The following is a 16552-nucleotide window of genomic DNA, read 5'->3' as shown; positions in this document are numbered from 1 at the left end:
GTTCGAATCCCAACTCTGCCATTGTCTCCACTTTAATAAAAAGGCCCGAGAGTGACATCTGTCGTCTATAACGTCAGCCGTTATGACTGATTAACCTAGACGTAAAATGTTTCATAGGTAATTGGTTATATACCAGCTTGGCGTTTACCAGCAAAATGCTGTCCTGCCGAGTTCCTACGGGAGTTACCACAAACAGAAACAGAAACAGAAATACACGAAACATCATTATCCCGACTCGAAGCAAAAAATAAAACTAGTGCTTACTTATGGTAATTTTGCAATAAAAGTAATTACCACAGTTACTGGGCTCAGCCAGCCAATCAAAACTAAGATTTTCATGGTAGCTTCAACAATGGCAAAGTTAACATAGTTGCAAGTCTTGGATTGCGAATCGATGAATAACATTGGTTACTCTTATAGCAGAATATTCATATCATGTACAATGAAAGTATCATGAAGAAAGAAAAACAATGTATATGTACAAAGGATACTTACTTCATTTGTTTGACTATTGTACTTTTGCCAGACTCCCCGGCACCTGAAATAAGAAGGAAAAAAGACATTATTCATTCAAATGATATTTTGTATCAGATCATGAGGTATACTTAGTATTTCATAAGTGACATGTGATTCCAATTCAAAAATCGAAATAAGAACCGAAAGGTTTTTATCAAGGTGTGAGCTTGTTATAGGCCTATGTGCCCTTGACATCAGAAAATTTCCTCACGCAAAGCTGGAAAAAAATAATGAAAACGAAACGAATGGCATAATCATGTAAACATGACAATTATTAGCTTTTTAATGTTTAGATCGGGTTGGCACAAATTCAAGTTAGGGCGATATATGTATAATATTTAACAAGATGGTCAATGTGAAAAGAATTTCAATGAAATCTTATGAATGAATTAAATGAAATTGAACGACATTTATTCGTCATTGTCACATTTTTGTTATCGTCCTGGGCTCACACTGCAAAGACTCCAGTGTTAATCTAACACCAGCCCGTTGAGCCCGGTATCTATATCGGTCCACACCAGACATTGCCAGAGAAGCGTTGAAACAACACCAGTTAAGAATTAAACCTATATTGGTTTAACACTAACTGGTGTTGCATAAATGCCTAATTGGTGTTAGCCTAACGCCAAACCGGTTGGTTCAACACATCTGTGGTATATGAACCGATATTATATAGATATCAGACTGGAGTTAGATTAACACCGGCGTTTTTGCAGTGTATCGTCGTCGTCGTCATCGTCATTATCATCACAAGTCATTTGCCTCCTCTTCCTCATCACCATTCTCATCATTATCTCAAGAGGGAATTACACATTCTGACTTGCCACAATTAAAGACCACAATGTTCCGAACATGATCGCAACAGTATATATAGTCATGACCAAATGTATGATCCCATTTACATCTCTCACTGGCAATTAAGCAAGCAGGGCGAAGTTGTTTTCAACGTTTGTCTCTATTCTTCGTATTCCGTGATAATGAGCAATAGATCTTTATGAATATTACCCGCTTCCAAGTTATCATTGATAAACCCACCAAAGTATCCCCCTATAATGAACATTTGACATGTATAATTGTATATTTCATTCGTGAAGCACTTTTCATAAGACAAAAAGTACCCTGAATGATTAGCATACACTACAAAGGGGTCTAAAATGTCAAAATTATGAAACAAAAATAAACATATAGTAAACTGGGAATGGTCAGATTTAATACACCTTTTGAATGAGGTAGTTGTTTCTGAATTCTTCAATTTAGACATGGTAGAAGACAGGGGTGCATGTTTTGGGGGCAACAAATGTTTTTTTTGTCTCACCTGCATAGCAGAGTGAGACTATAGGCGCCGCTTTTCCGACGGCGACGGCGTCAACATCAAATCTTAACCTGAATTTAAGTTTTTGAAATGACATCATAACGTAGAAAGTATATGGACCTAGTTCATGAAACTATAAACCATAAGGTTAATCAAGTATTACTGAACATCCTATTAGAGTTTCATGTCACAAGACCAAGGTCAAAGGTCATTTAGGGTCAATGAACTTAGACCATGTTGGGGGAATCAACATCAAAATCTTAACCCGAGGTTAAGTTTTTGAAATGTCATCATAACTTAGGAAATATATAGACCTAGATCATTATACTTGGACATAAGATTAATCAAGTATCGTCAAACATCCTGCATGAGTTTCACATCACATGACCAAGGTCAAAGGTCACTTGGGGTCAATGAACTTTGGCCGATTTGGTGGAATCTATTGAATTACAATCAAAACTTTAAAAGTTTTTGGATCTGATTCATGAAACTTGGACATAATAGTAATCAAGTATCACTCAACATCCTGTGCAAGTTTCAGGTCACATGATCAAGGTCAAAGGTCATTTAGGGTCAATAAACTTTGGCAGAATTGGGGGTATTTGTTGAAATACCATCATAACTTTGAAAGTATGTTGGTCTAGTTCATAAAACTTGGACATAAGAGTAATCAAGTATCACTGAACATCCTTTGCGCATTTTAGGTCACATGACCAAGGTCAAAGGTCAATGAACTTTGGCCATAATGGGGGTATCTGTTGAATTACCATCATAACTTTGCAAGTTTATTGATCTGACTTTTGAAACTTGGACATAAGAGTAATCAAGTATCACTGAATATCCTGTGCAAGTTTCAGGTCACATGATCAAGGTTAAAGGTCATGTGAGGTCAATGAATTTTGGCAACATTGGGGGTATTTGTTGAATTGCCATCCTATCTCTGTAAGTGTATTGGTCTAATTCATAAAACGTGGAAATAAGAGTAACCAAGTATCACTGAACTTCTTGTGCGAGTTATAGTAGTTTTCAAAGTCAGCACTGCTCCTATGTTGAATCGCGTGATGCAGGTGAGACGGCCAGAGGCATTCCACTTGTTTTTGTTTTAAATCATATTTATTTCTTCCTCATATCACATGTAAAATATATATATATAACATGACATCATTAAAACTTAATTGTTTCAAGTTTACACATAAACATTTTAACATGGTAAGAAAAGGAATATATATGAATTTCAAATGTAAACTTAGAATTAATCTGCTCACATTTCTTTAACAACTTATAATCACGAAGGGATAAATACAGAACAGAATCCGGGTACAACAGCAAAAATCTAAATTACGGAAATAAACTTATAATCTGTATATAAAACTCAAGTTAAGATTCTCAATACTCTTCAAACAGATTAATGAGGAAGGTGGCGATAATGAATACCCGATTGCTAAATAGCTTGTATGTGGACTCTTGGAGGGTATGTGGACAGAGGACCGACGACTTAAGGTTGTATCTGAGGGACGTGGTAATAAGGACAATGCCTTACCACAAGGCGTCAACTTGATATTGAATCTGTTTCTTTTAATATAAACTACCTTTAAAATTAACACATACGCCCGTAAAAAGCTCTCTTATTTTGTTTTTATTTTTCCTACACGACAACTGCGATAGCACCCTTTTGTTACATTTCCCCTATATTTTGATTTACAGCTACCAGTGAATGTGAACTATAATTCCGCCATACAATATGTGTTTTTAACACAAATAATATTAGTATTATATGTATCAGTGATACCTGTGATGTATGTCAAAGTGAATGTTTTGAAAAGGAACAATTTTCATCCCTGTAGGAGTGGATTATAGATTGGCATCGGAGTATGATTTTCGCGAATGATTCATTCCACTTAAATTTTGGTGAACATAGTCGATGAGCAACACACACTTTGACACCGAATTCACTCACACACTACGACAAAATAATGTACATTGATTAAGTGTATAAAGTCCCATTGTGGAACCACCCGCCTCCCGCACACACACATAAGTGCGTGCACAACACTTAGTCTTTTAAATTTATGTGATATCCAAAAATAAAAAGCTATATTCGTTTGATGAGAAATTCCCAGGGGTTATTAATTGTGTACACGCCGTGTTCATTAGGCAGAGAATAGGTTGAAGGCTTGTCGTACGTTTTCTCTTCACGGGGGTAATTGAATAATGAAGTCATTTAGAGAAAAAACACGGGGCACACACTACTGTATATATACCGAACACTACCAGCCTGCTTTACGGTGAGTGGATAGTTAATTGTTTCAGTTATAATTCACTTGCTGACTTCATGGAGCTCGCTATATATAAAGCACTGTCGAGATACAGTTGATCATGTGGATATGAATTAATACACACAGCCAAATGTTTTTTTTATATATACAAGAGCATGGTTTATTTGATATTATGTGCTGCCGAAGATATCAAAATGTTTCATTCAAAACGGGAGAAGCTGAGGTCTTCAGGGAAAACAATTTGAATTTGATTGATCCTCGCTTTGTTCGTTCGTGTCCTCTGCAAGTCCAACATTACAAGATATTTCTATGTCCGATAATAATTTTACCGTGTGGAGTGATGTACACACAAATAACATGTCGATATTAAACTATTAGTAGATTTCACAACGAACTAGATAATCAATTTTAATACCAATTCTTCACTTTAGTGAAACAGATAGATTAACATGGGTATATACGTTTTGCTGTCTGTGCAAGGGTGCACATGTAAAATGTTAGGCCAATGTTGAAAGAAACAGGTTGTGGCCAAAAACTTATTGTACGAAGATGTTGTTAAAGTTTCCTTCATATTACGCTATATCCAGAACCAAAACATTGTCCTTGTTACATATAGGCTTACACGTCTGCATAATACTATTAAATAAATTTATCATCATAACATAATAAACCAATATATGTGAACGTAATTAAAGCTGTGGATATGTTGAAAGCTAAAAAAACTAGCTTAAGATACAATGTATGAAATCGACTGCATTAATTACACTGTATTATAAAAATAAATTTACGTAAGATGTGGGATTTCCGTGAATTCCGTCCTAATGACGACTGTGCGTTTACACCGCAAGATGACGTTATAATGAGGCAAGGATATAGAAGGAACTGTCTCAATGCAATTTGGGAATATTGATCAATCTTCGTGATCTTAGAATTAGTGTATGTGGTAAGAATGTGATATCATCAAAGAATTTACTGATGTGAAATTGGTTTTGCTGTGAGCCATAATTATGATAAAATGAAAATGATTTCGAGCAACATGTAATGCACATACAAGACTTTTCATGTTAGGATTATACACAAAATATATCGGCCAGCACAATTTATCTAATCATTGTTTTGGCCTTTTTAATATGTAAAGTGTTATGACATCTGAATCATATAAAGAACAACGAGTTACAGTACACAAGACTTATTTTTATTTTTACTATAATATTCATTTTTAGAGAACGTAATTATTAAGACCTTGAAAACTCGAAAGTAATGTTTCACTATTCTTTCAACAAGAGATCCCTCCAAAGAGTATGCAGAGGAGACAACAACGTAAGGTCATGCTTTTGGTGACATGTGATTGCTCTATACGTCAGTGTGTAAAATAGTACATGTGATCCCATGTTTCTCCTGTAATAAAACGGGCTTTCATGGTGGACAATATCACCATCATGTAGTTTTCTTTATTGCTTCATTTTGCTATACGCACTTAAATGTTGGGTAACATACATATTACATATATATATATTCTGGGAAATTATTATCCAATTTTGGAAATCTATTAGCCAATTATTAGTTCTTACTACCCAATTTGGGCAGATTTTGACCAATAGTTGTGTGGACAGTATGTTGTCCAGGGTAGGGTAAAAGTTGTGCATTTTTTTGCCCAACTATTGAATGAGTATGCCTTCATTGTATCTTAATTTGCACACACTGTGTATCATTTGTGTTACACTATCGCCTTATTAAGAAAAACAAATATGATACAAAACAAACAGTACAGCTACGGTACAATACAGTAAGGCTTTCAAATTACTTTGATTCAAATCTTTTTAACATCACTGTAAATTTTGCACATTTCAAAATGGAAAACCAACTGACTCGGTTACAGGTGTGAATCAAAACTTTCCAAACAATATTAATCCCCTGACCAAACTCTTCTAAAACCCTGTGTTCACACTCAGTTTACCAGTGTGGTAAGTAGTAATGTGTTATGGACGGCTAAACTGTGTATCTTGTAACATCAACATACGCAGTTTTACCACTATAAAATATCAAATCATATATTGATGGGGTGTCACTGATATGCAACTCATAAATTTCATCCCAAAATGTACAGTTATATAGAAACGATTAGTGTAAACAATCAGTGGATTCGGAAATCATTACGTCTGTTACAAAGGGATGAATAATTATGAATACCTTATCTGTTTCATGTTATGAAAATATGACTGAAATAAACTTGACCATCATGACAAACATTTATCATATATATATACATGTATATGTGTGTGTGTCAGATTTCGATGCATTTGTGGTATTTACTGTGGGGATGTGGAAATCAATCACTTTACTGTAGACAATAACTTAAAACATACGGAATATAATATTTCAGTGTAGAACACACTGTGGTAAGACGAAATCACATGCCTTACTGTGGTAAATCACTAACTTATTATTCTCAGCATGTGGCGTGACAAAATAAAACAGTTTCAAAATAGACTCAACAATTGTTTGCCTGCATTAGTGCATTCTACATAATCATGAAAATACGATCATGCTTTATGTTAACCACTGCAATGATTAATCACTGGTGATTATGGTCATTTATTATGGTCAATGCTAAGAGTGTACATGTATTTTTTTCCATTTGTGCACGCTCATATACACAAAGACATAAATGTAGGCTTATTCATGCACATGAAAACACGAAATGGTCACGTGTTCTATTCCATTAGTCATGTTAGTAGACAATGTATTTTGATGATCTTAATTTGGGAGATAATGAGATAAGATAAACATCAACCACGGTTAATTAAAACAAAATTTTATGATGAGCTACTCATAAAACTTTGGGGTTTGGTATGCCTAATGATTCCATTGCTCTATGCACACTCTATCGATTTTGTGTATGAAATGGAGCAATTGGTGTCATCATTAAAAGGGGTCACTGCTATTCTACATGTTTGGTGTTTTTATTTGGTGTTTTATCTTACATCAGATGATTTGGTAAATGAAGAAACATGTGATAAATCTTGGTCTTACCTAATAAAAGAAGCTTGACATCCCTAGCAGCTTGGAGTCCATCTTCCTTCAAATTTTTGTCAATCTGTTTACTCCTTTCCTGCGCCGATCTCTCTTCTGAACTCATGGCACACCCCATCTTCTTCTCCCCTCCTTCCCGTCGTACCGTGTCTCCAACAAACCCAAACACGGCTTCAAAAAATCAACAGATTCTCCTAATCATGAAGAAATTGTATAAAAGAACAAAATAAGAGAAAAAATAATCCTCGGAAAATGTATGTTATTGTTAATGCACTGAAAAGAGGGTCCTTGCTTTTCCCCCTTCTTTTTTTTCGCATTCGGGCGTGCCGAGTTTGTATGACGTTTGTGTATGTAGAGGATGCGTGCGTTATATGCAAGTCCCTGCACACACTCGACTCGTAGGGGGTGTACGGTGTTCGAAATGTGTACTGGCTACCCTCGTGATGCACACACACACACACGCCACACTCGCAATTACATCTGCCGTAGTAGTACGGTGGCCACGGACACACGATTCCCTACAACAATGGCGGCTATACGTAGCGCCTGGATACCGTATTGGGACAATCGCCTTTCACCAGTGCATGGTACGTTGCTGGTGAGAGCGGTCTCTCACTGTTGTCTTCATAAGATGTAGAACTCCTAGTATTAAAGCTATCCAGATGGGGTTCTCTTACTCCCTCTCCACGTACATCCATACATTCCAAACAGGGTCCACTGATACGTAGACGGTAAGCATGCTCCGAATCGACTCTAACTGGTGGTTTGTGCAGGTGCGACTGGAAGAAAATAAAATAATCAAAGCGAGAAAGCTGTGCGTGGCACTCCCATACACCGAGGTCGCTTAGCTGGCTACGGACAACGGTCATACACGCGACGCTTCGCCCAGCCTAGAGAATTCTCGTAACTCTGCCCCTGAAGTAATACAATGGTCAAAGATGAGCGAATGTCAGACCGAAATAATGCATATTTGCTTTCAATATAATGTAACGCAAGTCTAACCTGCTTCAAAGACATTCCACGATACCATATGAAAACATCTTTGTCTTACGCCATTTCATTCCGAAAGGAAGTGGATGTTATAGTGCTTAACTCAAGGGCAGTCCTGTAGACGGCAATTAAGGCATCATCACCTATGCATAACTATGTTCCATATAGACGCAGAAAATATGAATTTCTCCCGAAAACAACAACATCCGCATCAATGAGAATATTTAGTCTTCATGGTAGTCGCCGTTTATAATTCACCGTCCATTGGGTAGCAGATGAGCTATCGAGGACCTTTCTTCCCTCTATCCACAGCTTTTGAAGATGGCCATGAACTGAACTGCTGAACAACGCTACCCAGAAGAGGTTGCCAGACCGCGATAAATAGTCCGATCGTGAACCTGCGAGAATCTCCTAGACTCTTGTACACGACACTGCACTGTTTCTCACGGCTAGCTCGATTTCGATTGCTTTCGCTTCTTCACCGCACCTTCCCCACTACACTCCTCTGCTCACTCAGCGGTAAAGAATCTCATTACGGTGCGTTTCATATCATTCCCTCCAATTTCTCTTCCATGCGAGATAATCTTATGCAAATGGGCCAACCCGACCAGAGACGCATGCGTGGTAGTCTTTTTCTCAGGCAAATGTTCTAAAAGGGCACTATCCTCCGGACAGTATATAGCTGACATACTTTAACACATTATTCTTGCCCACTCATGAAATATTAGATACCAACTATTTACTTTGTCTATTAAAGGTTAAATAAAAGACGTATCTCATATTCGCTTGGCATAAATAGGTCTCACTCGGATAACAAAATGATTTGAAATTCGCGGTCATCAGGCATAATAGTTCAGTTATAAATGATATTATTAGCTTTCTAATACACTGATAAGAATTTTTGCAGGACTTCACCTGAACACTACAATTGGGGGAGGGGGCAATTAATAAAAATCTATCCTACCCCCATTTCAGAAAACATTTAAGGATACGAATCATAAAACTATAATGATGTTAATGCATGTCTATTTATAGCAACACTACTAAAAAAAATATTACCCCTCGATGATTTGTAGAGTTAATGCGGGCGTGCGTTTTTTTGTGTGCGTGGTGGTTAGAGTGTGCGTGTGTGTCGACAAGTTCACGGGGACAACTTACCAGTATAAAACGAAGGGGGCGACATTCTGATACGTAACAAATGACACATCAAAGTACATGTGTAGATCGTTCATACAGGGTTTTCTTTTCATAAAATTGGATATTAGGAACCGATATTAGTAACTTTTTTTACTGTATTATCACCAGGTCTCCAGACATGCGCCTCAGACCACTATAAACTTAGTATCTTGCATATGATGCCAGGACCAGTGGCACAGTGAGCCTCACATCCCCACCCACAATACAAAAGGAGAGGGCACACAATGACGTTTGAAGCAATAATAAAAGGGAGCGAAAATAATATTGTGATCATTTAAATTTCTGCTTGTTAGCAAACCTACCAGATTTCCAGGGGATTGGGGAATAATACACGCAGCACCCCAGCTAAATTTTAGAGTGCTTCATTTTCCAGGGTCATGGTTTCATGTAACCCGAACATGACTAATATACCCATGTAATTATTTTTACAAATGACGTCACCATTATGTCGTATTGCTCACCCCCTCCCCCCCGCAGTTGTGTCGTCCTTGGTGCTGCTTACCCTTTCTCCCTTTGTTTATAAGTGCGTCTCATCAAGGTGTTATTACAAGGCCTATTATCAATTATTGCATATTTCAAATAAAAGAATTAGTGGTCATTGACCATTGTTCAATAATTCGAAATCATCATGTATCTATCATAATAGGCACGCGTGGAGTAAGAATTCAATAGGCCTACAACCATAATTATGATCACTCCGGCCTGCACGACGAACCAATGTCAGTTTCGCTTTCGCTTATCACTTACAGACAATAAATTGAGATTGTTTTAATTTGTTCCAAGTTTTGTTATTAATGATCGGCTTCATCAACCAGGAACCAATCTTTGAAAATACTGTGTGTATAAGGTCTAGGTCAACTAGCATTATGAACTTACACTGTAACGCAATGAATAAAGTAGAATCCCCTTTTAAATATACTGGGTTTTCTAATTTCTTTCTCAACAAGTTGAAAGTAGTAAAATATAAGATGCATGTACTTTCTTAGGAAATATAGTAAATCAACCTCTTTCATTCTATAGTAGATTCCACTACATATTTTCACTCTAATTCACTCTCTGATACATGGACATTAGCCTACTGCCTTTTCATTATAAGCGATAAAAATGACAACAGACAATATAATATAGGATATTGCTGATTTTATATCAGATTATAAAACATTTTTTTTCCTGCATGACCAGCGTTTCCTCCACCCGGATATCATACGCCCATATATGGAAATATCAACATGGGCTTGGACTTCCGCAACTTCTCCTCAAGAAGACATCGTTCGATTGGATCTCTCGATTGACATCAGGACTACATGGCAAGTAAAAGGCACCCTCATCTCCCAAACATACAAACAAGAAATATCTTGAAAGTAAAGCAGTTTTAGAATATTAGACCCATCGCATATACTGTACTTGCTTGGCCTCCTCTACCTCTTTTCTAACATCTCTAATTTTATTGCTGTGTTTTTTTCTTTCTTCTTCTTCTTCCAAATTCTTCTTCTTTTCCACCTTCTTTATTGATCTTCTTATTTATTTTATGTTTTGTCTTCTTCTACATCTTCCTTTTCCTGCATTCTGCATTATCTGATCTTTACTTGAAATTAGATGCACTTCTCTTCTTTTTTTATGCCTTTTACATGTAATCCTGGCTAGGTTCCGGGCTAGGTTCCTGCAGTACCATGATTATGAATGATAATTGAGATTGGTTTTCAATTTCATGTCTTTGGATCTCATTTTATTTCTTATAGCTCTCATTTCTTTGGCATATTATACAGTGCGTATCAAAAAAAGTTTACTCTAGAAAAAATCCTGTAAAATTATACATTTGTAATATCCTGAAGATTTTTCCACATTTTAACATTGGTACAGATCCATTTAAGCAAATGACGATATAACTGTCGAAAAATATTTCCGCTTGAGTGAGCACCACTCACTTTTGAAAAGTTAGTGAAAAATGATTTGCGCAGAACTTTGAAATAGTTATGCGAATAAAAGTAGACCTTAATTACGAAGAACACGTGGAATTTGGGTTGTAAAATTGATTTGAAGATATCTTTTATCCTTTTTTTTAAAACTTGTTTCCTTGCCCAAAACACTTCGAAGAGTGCATTGCGCCACACTCCCACTCCCCCACACACCGAGGCTATGGTGAAGATATTTGCTTTACACTGAGATGTGAATACTTGGAATGGCTTAGGCTTGATTTTCATTTTGTTAATCATTTTCAAGCTTGGGTGAAGTGTGGAGAAAGCAGTATTGAAATGAAAAATGACATGTAAACCCATTTTAAATGATAAAATCTTAGTGAAAAATAATGTTGGAGATGTCTGATATAAACTTTTGTTCAGATTCAGTAATGTCCTCAGATCCAGCTGGCACAAAAAGGGTAAAGGTTGTGCCTAGTATACTAAGTGTTGAAATTTCAATTTTGGTACAAAAATTTCAAAATTGTTACAAAATGCTTGAATGTGTCCGTTTTATTTCAATTTACTAAAAGTGCAAGGGAAATATATAAGGAATGTTTCGCAGGGTAAAGTTTGATTTCTCTCTTTCCCCTTGACACAGCGTGAAAACAAGCATTTCTGCGCAAACAGATTTCTGCGAGCTTTACAAAAATGGACAGTGCTCACTCAAGTGTAACGTTCTGTCAAAACTTTAACTTTCATTGGATAGATGAGACCCAAACCAAATATTATATGTGAAAAAATTACCCACATGTTGTGTATTTTTTAATTCACAAGGCTTTTTCAAAGTGTAAACTTTTTTTTGATCCGCACTGTGTATATGCGTGTATATACTTTTTACATTACAATGCATCTCGTTTTTAATTTGCAGTTGCATTAATCATAAGATAAAAAACAAAATCTTTCAAAACGTGTGAAACAGATGTTCATCGCCCGTGTGTTCGTTTCAATCGCTTTGTACAGTTTACGCTCGCTTTACGGCTTGTGCCATAACAGCGAGTCATCGAGTCTGGTGGGGCAATCACAATTGCGTAACCCGACCATTTGAGAAAAAGGGCCCCTTGCATGCAGACACGTCGGGTCCAGATTACCCGGGCCATAATTCCCAAAAGGTCAGGTTCATTTTACCTGATGTTTTATGAAAATTATAGCCAAAGTTATAGGCCTACAAAGGTTCGGGTAATCTTGATCCGATGGTTCGGGAATTTAGGGGACCCTCTCTCGAATCATGGACCTGTTAGGTCCATGCTCGAATGGTCAGGTTACGCGATTGCCCAACCGGACGCGATTACCCGATGTGACGGCACAAGCTGATAAGAAAGTCAACAGTTAACTTCTATAACTTCTAAGTTATTACACAGTACAACGCCCTTTTACCTCTGTACACAATACAGTGCACTTTCATTTTAGGCATATAGGCATTTAAAAGGGAGTCTTGAAGACGCATGACGGATTCAAGAACATAGAAAATGTATTATCATAATGTGGACAACTAAGAACACGGGTCGTGTGGTCCAGTGGTTAGAGCATTGGACTCATAATCGCAAGGTTGTGAGTTCGAATCCCAACTCTGCCATTGTCTCCACTTTGATAAAAAGGCCCAAGAGTGATATCTGTCGTCTATTACGTCAGCCACTATGACTGATTAATCTAGACGTAAAATGTTTCCAAGGTAATTGGTTATATACCAGCTTGGCGTTTACCAGCAAAAAATGCTGTCCTGCCGAGTTCCTACGGGAGTTACCACAAACAGAAACAGAAGAAGTCTTTGTCGAAAATTGCATGGTAAATCGAAATACCGCTTTGAATTACGTCACTGGACAATTTTTCGTCAGCTCCGAAACTCAAGAAAAAACTGCATTTCCGGTTCACCAGTTTCCGACAAAGACCTCTCAGCTGTTCATTGTGATTTGACGGGCATTGTCAAATGTTTATTGTGTTCTTGAATCCGTCGAGCGACGCGGAGCGAAAATTCCCTGATTACGATGGTTGTGACTCCATCAGTCGCTTTATGAGTAAATTTCCTTCCATTCAAGTTTACATAGAGCTGCATCAAGTACACTCATATACATTCATAAATTTATGTACAAGGTACATAATTGCAGTGGACCATAAACCAGTCGGAAGGTCTGTCAACATCCAGAATCCAGTGTTATTCTAAATTCATAGTCTATTCCTAAGTCGGTTACATAGTCATTCACCACGTTCTGTTATTTCTGTCACCCATCATTCAATATAAAGTACACAATATGGACACTGAAGCCAACAAAATATTACACATGCGACCCAACAATAACAAAGTTCTTGGAAGACCTTCAAATAAAACACGCCATGTTAATGATGAGTTCATAAGAATTCAAGCAACATAACCCTGTTCATTACGTTGGGTTCATTCTTCTTGGGAAATGATCGAGTAATAGATTCTCTCCATTTATTTAATTAATCATTATTAAGTAGACTTAAAGGTGGTATCAGTACTGTTGTAGAAGTAGCGGAAGGGTCGGGCGAGTACAATGATGGAATATATCGCAATGAATACATTTCTAATGCATCGATATTAGTCCATGATTGTTATAAGCATATCAGCCAATGACAATTTTAACTACATGACACATTACATGTAATGTATATCCATGCTGAATCAGATAATGTTCGTCAGAACTTGTTTAATTTGACACGAAGTATACAGGACTGGATTTCCTTGTTGTTATACAGGCCTCACTTTGTAAACCATAACATTGTTGAAAATAATTATAATCCTTAATAACAGGGGCAGAGCGAGGCTATGTTGATGAGGGGGGGGGGGGGCGATCTAAAGATGACATCGATTTTTCAATCGAATTCTAAAGTACTTGTGGAGATGAAAACTGTCGACTAAACAGGGGTATCAAAATGTGACCTCTGCAACGGATCAACAACAGTCCAAATTATCCTATATAATTATTTACCATGTTTATCAGTGTATACTGAGGGACAAAGAGTCATTAGCAACGGTCATGTCGGTGGGTTATAAAAGAAGACAGAGATTTGCCCATTGATCTAATTAACAAAAATCTTCCTTGAAACAATGAAATTTCAAGTTTGTTTGGCACCATTTTACTACCATTTTTAGGACCTCACCTAGAAGCGGATGCCGCTCCTTCAGCCCTGTATCATGCATAATTATCTTCACCTCTTCAACATGCATGTTCAATATCTTAATCTCATTTCAACGGTTGTCCGTTTGTTGTGTAGGTCCATGCTGGTTTTTACAATCCTTATCGCGTGTTATGATGGCAACAGGTCTCTTCATTTCCGTTGTCGAGTTTATGATGAAACTTGTCTTATCAAAGAAAGTTTAAATGGCACAGACGATATAGAACATGTAGAATGAGTATTGAAGGGCTAGCCACTTGAAATCTATCCAAGTAAATGAATTCGTTTGAACTGCGATAGATTTTTCTCGGAATGCGCAGGTCCTCTGGATGATATCGCCAAAGGTCCTTAGGAGAGGACCAAATGCAGTTGGTCCTTCTTTAACTTAAAAGTCAAGTCCACCCCAGAAAAATTTTGATTTGAATAAATAGAGAAAAGTATAACCAGCAAAACGCTGAAAATTTCATTAAAACGGATGTAAAATAAGAAAGTTATGATTTTTTAAAGTTTCGCTTATTTTCACAAAACAGTAATATGCACAATTCAATAACATGCAAATGAGACCGTCGATGATTTTCTTCACTCACCATTGCTTTTGTTTAGGATTGTTTAATTATACAATATCTAATTTTGTTGACAGATTGACAATAAGCTTAGCTTGACTAAACCACATAGTATAAAACAATGCTAATTTCACATGTTCAAGGAAGAATTAATCGTTTGACTTGACAATGAGAAATAAATTTGAATATTTCATAATAAAAAGAATACAAAAGAAATAGTGAGTGGATAACGTCATCAGTCTCCTCATTTGCATACGGACCAGGATTGTTTAGTGAAATTAAGCGAAATGTTAAAATGTCATACCTTTCTTATTTTGCATCCGATTTGAACTTTTCAGTGTTTATATAGGCTTGTTGGTGTTTTCTCTTTTTATTCATATATATACTTTTTGTTCGGATGGATTTGTTCTTTTAAAGAAACTATTATATGCAGGAAAGTGAAATAGCCCCTACACTTCATCACACTGGGATCCGTTAATGACTCTAAAAAAAATATATATAAAGGCGTGGCGATGCAAAATAACTTATTTTTCTCGACAAAGCACTCTCGCCGATTTTCGAAAATCTTTGAGCATCACATCTACGTCTGAATAATCACAAAAAGGTGCAGTATTAACTCGGACACGATTTTTCATTGCTAATCACATTAAAAACATAAAAATATTAGCAAGAATTGACTTACCAAATCCAATTACTGCAATTAAATCCAAAAGACAAAGTATCGAGCAGCGAAGAGCCTCACCCTTTTGGGTCGTTTGCACGCGAAAACGGTAGATTGTCATAGAATGATCTCTATTTCCGCATTAAATGCACACCAATCAAAATAATCATTTATCAATAATATCGCCTGGAAACTGTGGACATAAGAGCTCTGTTTACAGGACGCACGAATATAACCTTGCAACCACATGTAATAGCATAGTGTTCTTGGCCAATGCCACTGCATGTGACATAGTAAACTTCTAGATAAAAAGGATATGCAAGATCCAGAATGGCGAAGTCGCGTCATTAAAGGATTGGTTCAGGGGTATTAAAAGGCATGTTTTTTTATATTGAACCCATATAAACTCCTGCCTGCATTCCATTAGAACCAATAAGGCTACTTTGGTTAGAGATAAGTAAGAAAGGGTTGTAAACAAGGCAAACAGCTCTGAAACCTTTCAAAGTGCAAAGATCTGCATGTAGGTTTCCCGGCCCCTTGATTACTCACGGGATTGTTTTGCCATTGTCTTCATTATAGGCAAGCCTGCTTTTCCACCGATGGTCCACTTTTTTTCTTTTCCTTTTACTGGGGGGGGGATACTTCCCTTAGAAATCTGATCTCAAATAGTAAAACCAAAAAAGCTTCCAACAAGCTCCTTGGTAAAACCTCACGAGTGATCAAATAACTGTACGGGGTTTTAGTAGCTTATAACAGTTATCTGAGTAACCAATAAAAATTTACTTTATGAAACGCCCCTCGCCCCCCCCCTCTCCGCCCCCAAAAGGCAATAACCGTATTCGATCAAGGTAAATCATTTTTTTGTTACAATATTCCTGGCATTACATAGTCGGTAATTTGCATCGGGGAGGGGG

The 16552-nt window shown here is 36.9% G+C and overlaps 1 protein-coding gene across 1 annotated transcript in view; it reads right to left on the bottom strand.

Annotated features, from left to right (window-relative positions):
* LOC121407424 (guanine nucleotide-binding protein G(o) subunit alpha-like) overlaps nt 1-15982 on the bottom strand; it is a 53581-nt gene extending 37599 nt beyond the window's left edge. The window contains exons 1-3 of the mRNA XM_041598490.1: nt 15660-15982; nt 7138-7331; nt 496-538 (exon numbers count right to left, since the gene is read on the bottom strand). Of these exons, the coding sequence (XP_041454424.1) occupies nt 496-538; nt 7138-7255 (161 nt within the window). The 5' untranslated portion in view covers nt 7256-7331; nt 15660-15982. The remainder of the gene's footprint in view (nt 1-495; nt 539-7137; nt 7332-15659) is intronic.
* Nucleotides 15983-16552: the final 570 nt, after the last annotated feature.

This window comes from Lytechinus variegatus, chromosome 2, assembly GCF_018143015.1.
Source record: "Lytechinus variegatus isolate NC3 chromosome 2, Lvar_3.0, whole genome shotgun sequence".
NCBI classification, from domain to species: domain Eukaryota; kingdom Metazoa; phylum Echinodermata; class Echinoidea; order Temnopleuroida; family Toxopneustidae; genus Lytechinus; species Lytechinus variegatus.
The sequence above is the reverse complement of the archived record's forward strand: the minus strand, read 5'-3'. Positions and strand labels throughout refer to the sequence as shown.